Source organism: Papilio polytes, unplaced genomic scaffold (assembly GCF_000836215.1).
Source record: "Papilio polytes unplaced genomic scaffold, Ppol_1.0 DF823958.1, whole genome shotgun sequence".
In the NCBI taxonomy this organism is placed as follows: domain Eukaryota; kingdom Metazoa; phylum Arthropoda; class Insecta; order Lepidoptera; family Papilionidae; genus Papilio; species Papilio polytes.
Genome location: NW_013525246.1, coordinates 282,891 through 287,981, shown reverse-complemented (window position 1 = coordinate 287,981; position 5,091 = coordinate 282,891). Strand labels below are relative to the sequence as shown.

The window sequence follows — 5,091 nt, the reverse complement described above, 5'->3', positions numbered from 1 at the left end:
GTCTGATGAGTGTGGTGTCGGGGGCCTAATTTAAGTCCCTTACTCTTTACCACCCCTTGTAAGGAGAGGATGGGAAGAGGAAGTGGATTTGACGGTGGAGGTGATGCATAGGAAGGTGAAATATCCTAGGGTAGGCAACGAATCTGCAATTGCGGATGTCTATGGGCAGCGGTCGCTTCGGCATTTTGGCGGATTCAGGTGGCCGCTTGCTCGTTTGCTACCTTATGTTATAAAAAAAAATAGTTACTTACTATTTCATCAGTAAGACTGCACTCTGTGTTAAGCACTAGCTTAAAAAAACTGAAGAAAAATCAATGCATTTGTAAAATACTACCATATTTGACAGTATAATTTAATATTTTTATTACTTGAATATAGGGTTATAATTATTAATATTTATCTATACACATAAAGACATATTACTTTTTAAACTTTAAAACAGTTTAAATAAAAAAAAAAACAAACTACCAAACCCGTAACTTATATAAATAACATAATGTGTAATAAATACTACATACACAGTACCTTTTTATTTGAATATAATATACTAAAACAATCAAATATATAGAAAACAAATTATAACACTACTCTTAGTTACACTGTCTTGTAAAAAACTCTTTTTCACATACATTTAAAAACAAAATTTACAATAAACTATTTTTTTTAATATTCATTATCCTCCTCATTGCCTTTTCCTTCTATATATTCTCTTTCAATGTTATTCGACGCGTTAATACTTGCAATTACTTTCTCAATACCGAGGTTCGTCCAATCCAGTGTCAGATCATCCAAATAGTTGTCAAAATCTACCAAATCCTTATACACAAGGGCTTGCATTAAATATGATACTGTCTCTAATACATAAGGCTGTTCTGAAAAGTACAGAAAAGAATTTAATAATAGGACATCAAAGATAATCTAGACAAAAAGTCAATTCCTACTTTTAGCAATACTCAAATTCTAATAGTATACCCATGTTGGGTTGTTTACACAATGTCAACTATTTTGTGATGATAGCCATATTAGATTTTACATAGAGCTATATTCTATAAAGTCCTTCCATTTAATTCCCATGTTATTGGCTACAAAAATTAAAAGTGAAAAAAAATGTGTGATATGTATTTGTAGAATTATATATGAATTGTGATATTGTATGTTTGTATAAATAAATAAAAAATGTAACCATCCATTTTGTCGCGGCCATCATTGATTTACAAAACATTGAACATAAAAACTGCTTTGTTATTGGCAATGTGTGTACCAAAGTTCTGAGTTATAAAACAAAATTATACAAGCTAATAGTAGGAATACAATAAAAGAAATTGTGATAAACTTACGGTAAATAATGTTACTTGTGTCTTTAGGCTTCCATTTTCCGTCGCTATAATTGTGTAGTTTAATCGCTGGTGAATCAAGATGCTTCATCACTTTTTTATTATCCACCTGCAAGATTAATGCATAGAAATGAACAAATTGATCACCCTATAGCTTTGGTGGTTCAAGGGGCAGCACTTGACTTGTAATTTGTTGGTCCTGAGTTTGATTCCTGACATGTACCAATATGTTTTTCGAATTACATATGTACATTTATCTAAATAGTATATTTCTTTCAAAGAAACATAATAGAGTAATCTATTTTTACAAAATTTAATACCTTTTCAGTAACTAAAACTTAATAGGAATGACATTATCTCTGTAAATATGTTACAAATCAACAATTACAATATACTGACCACAATAAACACAGCAGATGGAAAAACTTCCGCAATCTTCTCGGCTATCTTTTGCCCTGGGCATTTTTCAACTGTGTTGTCCCTAAAGTTTTCACAAGCTGCATAATATCCCGCGATTACGCGGTTATCTGCTTGTGCCATTGTGTCTATCTGTTAAATAAACGAATTTGATTAATCAAACGCCAGAAAAGTACATAATACGAATGTCAATAATTTTTAAATACTAACCTGTGTCAAAGCTATTTCTGCCATTGGTGATAAATAATGACTATGATGGAATAATGGTATAGCATCAACAATATTTAAATCTTGGTTTTTAGCACCATCTCTAATATTTGTACCATCAGCTAAAAGTATTCCAGTCACAGCACAGGAAGGATATTTCGCTGCATGTAACATGATTTTTGCGTATGGAATTGTTTCTAATGTTACTTCACTCATTTTAAATCTATTTTTAAGTTATGTGGAATGTATTAGAAATTGATATAAATGTAAATTTACGAAGAAATAGAAGTTTAAAAAGACAATCGATGATAATCTTTTAATTATAATTTGACATTGACAAATACCAATTGATGTCATTTGATTGTCATTGTGAAATGTAGATTATTTAGAAACATTAAAAAGTATAGAATTTACAGTAGCAGTTTTATCACACCGCATTGAAAACATTGTTTACAATCAAGGAAACAAGAAAATGTCGTACACTACTAACGAGTAAAACTTGTAAAAGAGTCCTCATATTACACAAACGTTTTTAGTTCCTTAAAATCTGGGCACATCCAACACAGATGATATTGACAGATTGAGTATTGACAACGACATTGACAGCCAGCTAATTGACAGAAGAAACAATAAAAATTAGAAATAAATAAAACTCAACAAACTGTGGGAAGAATGTTGAAAGTGTAATTTATTTCTTTTAAAATTATACCATGGATAAGTACGATACATCTCAACTAACTGAATTCCCACGTTTCGAATCAGAATCAAATCAGAGTGGTGTTACGACATTTTTTAATAAACTATGGAAACTGCCTTTATTTTCACCCAATGAAACATCGGAGGATGCTGAAAAAGCATCAAATGAGAGGAAACAGTCGGATGGACAGGCTGATAATGTTAGCAAACAGAGTTTTGATGATACGAAAACGGAATCTGGTAGTTATGCAGTCGAGTTTGAAGGCCGAAGTTTGCCTAATGTTTTACAGAGAATAAGCAGTTTGATTGCGTTGGGTTCTGGGGTGAGTGCAAGATTGTCTAACTTAATAACAAGTATCTAGTTATCTCCATAAAGATATCTTTAAGTTTTATGGTTACAATATTTTAATGTTATCAGGGTGGTACAAGATACGCGGATACGGAGCTGGCTCGCTACTGGATGCCGGACGATATTTCGCGCGAATGCTATGAGTGTGCGGCGCGCTTCGGAGCCTTACGGCGCCGACATCACTGTAGAGTCTGCGGGCAGATATTCTGTTCACGTTGTTGCAGTCAACGAGTACCAGGTATTATGCGGAGGACTAATTGTCCATCAGTCATGTTAACAACTTGTAGAATATAATCAATGTCACTTAGTAAAATACAAGTTAACTTATCTTAGGATTTTATTTAGAACAAGGTAGTTGTAGCTTAATAGTGCTGGTTGGAGTGTTGTCAAAATTTTTCTCTTTATTATAGCTGTTTGATTGAATTTCTATCACACATAAATTCCTTCATGTGGAATTAAAGAAACAAAAGTAAGTTTCTGTTTAAAATGCGCATGTCATGTTTGCAGGTCAGATATTCGGCTGCGCGGGCGGGTTACGAGTATGTACATACTGTTGTAATGTGGTGCTCAGTTATCTACGTGAGAATGACGCTGCAGGCGACATCTCCCCTGATTTACGCACACTGCAAGAGAACTTACAGGTATGTTTTTATTTTTATTACATAATGACACAAGAAGGCAACCGAATGCGCCAAAATGATATAGAGATCGCTGCTCATAGTCATCCACAATTTTATGTGCTGTCTACCCTTGACCATATGTAGTTTATTAAAGTTAATACTGTTGTAAAACTGTTGTACTTTGTCTATACTAGTAATATAAAAAGGAAATATTTTATTGTTTACATAGATTATCCTAGTTGTTAGCTATATTATCATGAATTAACAGGCTTCATTAAAAAAGTTCTGCAGTTCCCTTGGTGTTGCTGATGTTGATATGTGTTAAATCAAATAATATCAAGCTATCCATTGCTCGTTTGCCTAAAAAAAAACATCCCTAGGTGAAGTTCCCCGACAACAAGGCAGCAGATAAGGGTGGGGACAACTTCATGTTCGCGCGACAGCAAGAGGAGCGCCCGGAGCCCCGCGCTGACACGGAGTCCCTGCATGATCTGATACGACAGCTCGCCTTCTCACTGCCGCTGCAACAGCACAGGTTCCCTAACTTCTGTACATTTCACTGCTCTTAAAATTCCCTCACTTTATTTCATGTTTGTTATTCTTGAGTCTACTCTGTGGAACAGTTTGACTATAACTGGTTTAATAGTATGTTTAAAATAAGAATATGCTTTTGCATTATTGAAACTCTAGATATTAGTGAACAAGAATTTAAAGTAAAAATCTTTTTTTTTTTTAAATTCAGTATTTATGACTCGATCGGGCCTAAAACGCCCTGGGCGGTCGCCTAAATACGCCCTGGGCGGTTTCCTAAATGCCCTAGTCTAAAGCCAGCTTTACTTGTATGTTATATTGTGTATATGGTGAGGTTTAACAAATATATATCTTGTGTCAGGTTTCGCCTAGTTAGATACAACAGCGTGTGGCGCGGCTGTGACGTCATGCAGTGGATTATGGACAACACCAGCAATAAAACAAGGTATGGACATATTACACACATTATAATCTTATCTAGGTAAATAAATATTACAAAACCTTTATTTCAAACTATAAAATAACAAATCATCAGAAAGAGATAGACTAATTTTGATTATTAAAAATCGTAACGAAATGCACGTTGTCCTGTTTGATGTTGTCTATATTTCTATACTTATATAATAAAAAGGAAAGGTTTGTGTTTTTGTATGTATTGAAATAACTCAAAAAATAATGGGCCGATTAAAAAAAAATCTTGCACCATTAAAAAGCATTAAGGGCAGTGACACAGACTATGTTTTTTGCTATGGTTTATTTTGAAGCGGACGAAGTCGTGAGCAAGATATTCTATATGTTGAAATGTGTAAAGTAGGCATTCCATAAAGAAAACTAGAGCACATAGTTGTCTGTGGTACGAGTGTTATACATTCCATAAAGAACAGTAGAGCACACAGTGAGGGTTGTGTGCAGGGCGCAGGCGGGGGCGACGTGCCAG

At 34.1% G+C, this 5,091-nt stretch overlaps 2 protein-coding genes across 2 annotated transcripts in view; one reads left to right on the top strand and one right to left on the bottom strand.

The window, feature by feature from the left end:
• Positions 1-588: 588 nt before the first annotated feature.
• On the bottom strand, positions 589-2,287 carry LOC106101684 (ER membrane protein complex subunit 8/9 homolog). The gene is made up of 4 exons (XM_013280992.1): positions 1,962-2,287; positions 1,734-1,883; positions 1,338-1,443; positions 589-872 (listed from the first exon to the last, which is right to left on the bottom strand). Exons 1-4 carry the CDS (start codon positions 2,172-2,174, stop codon positions 664-666), a joined length of 678 nt encoding a protein of 225 aa, XP_013136446.1. The 5' UTR covers positions 2,175-2,287; the 3' UTR covers positions 589-663.
• Positions 2,288-2,340: 53 nt separating this feature from the next.
• Positions 2,341-5,091, top strand: part of LOC106101667 (putative 1-phosphatidylinositol 3-phosphate 5-kinase) — a 5,091-nt gene continuing 2,340 nt past the window's right edge. Inside the window, exons 1-6 of the mRNA XM_013280976.1 lie at positions 2,341-2,977; positions 3,073-3,241; positions 3,511-3,644; positions 4,004-4,158; positions 4,516-4,599; positions 5,067-5,086. Coding sequence (XP_013136430.1) covers positions 2,669-2,977; positions 3,073-3,241; positions 3,511-3,644; positions 4,004-4,158; positions 4,516-4,599; positions 5,067-5,086 — 871 coding nt within the window. The 5' untranslated portion in view covers positions 2,341-2,668. The remainder of the gene's footprint in view (positions 2,978-3,072; positions 3,242-3,510; positions 3,645-4,003; positions 4,159-4,515; positions 4,600-5,066; positions 5,087-5,091) is intronic.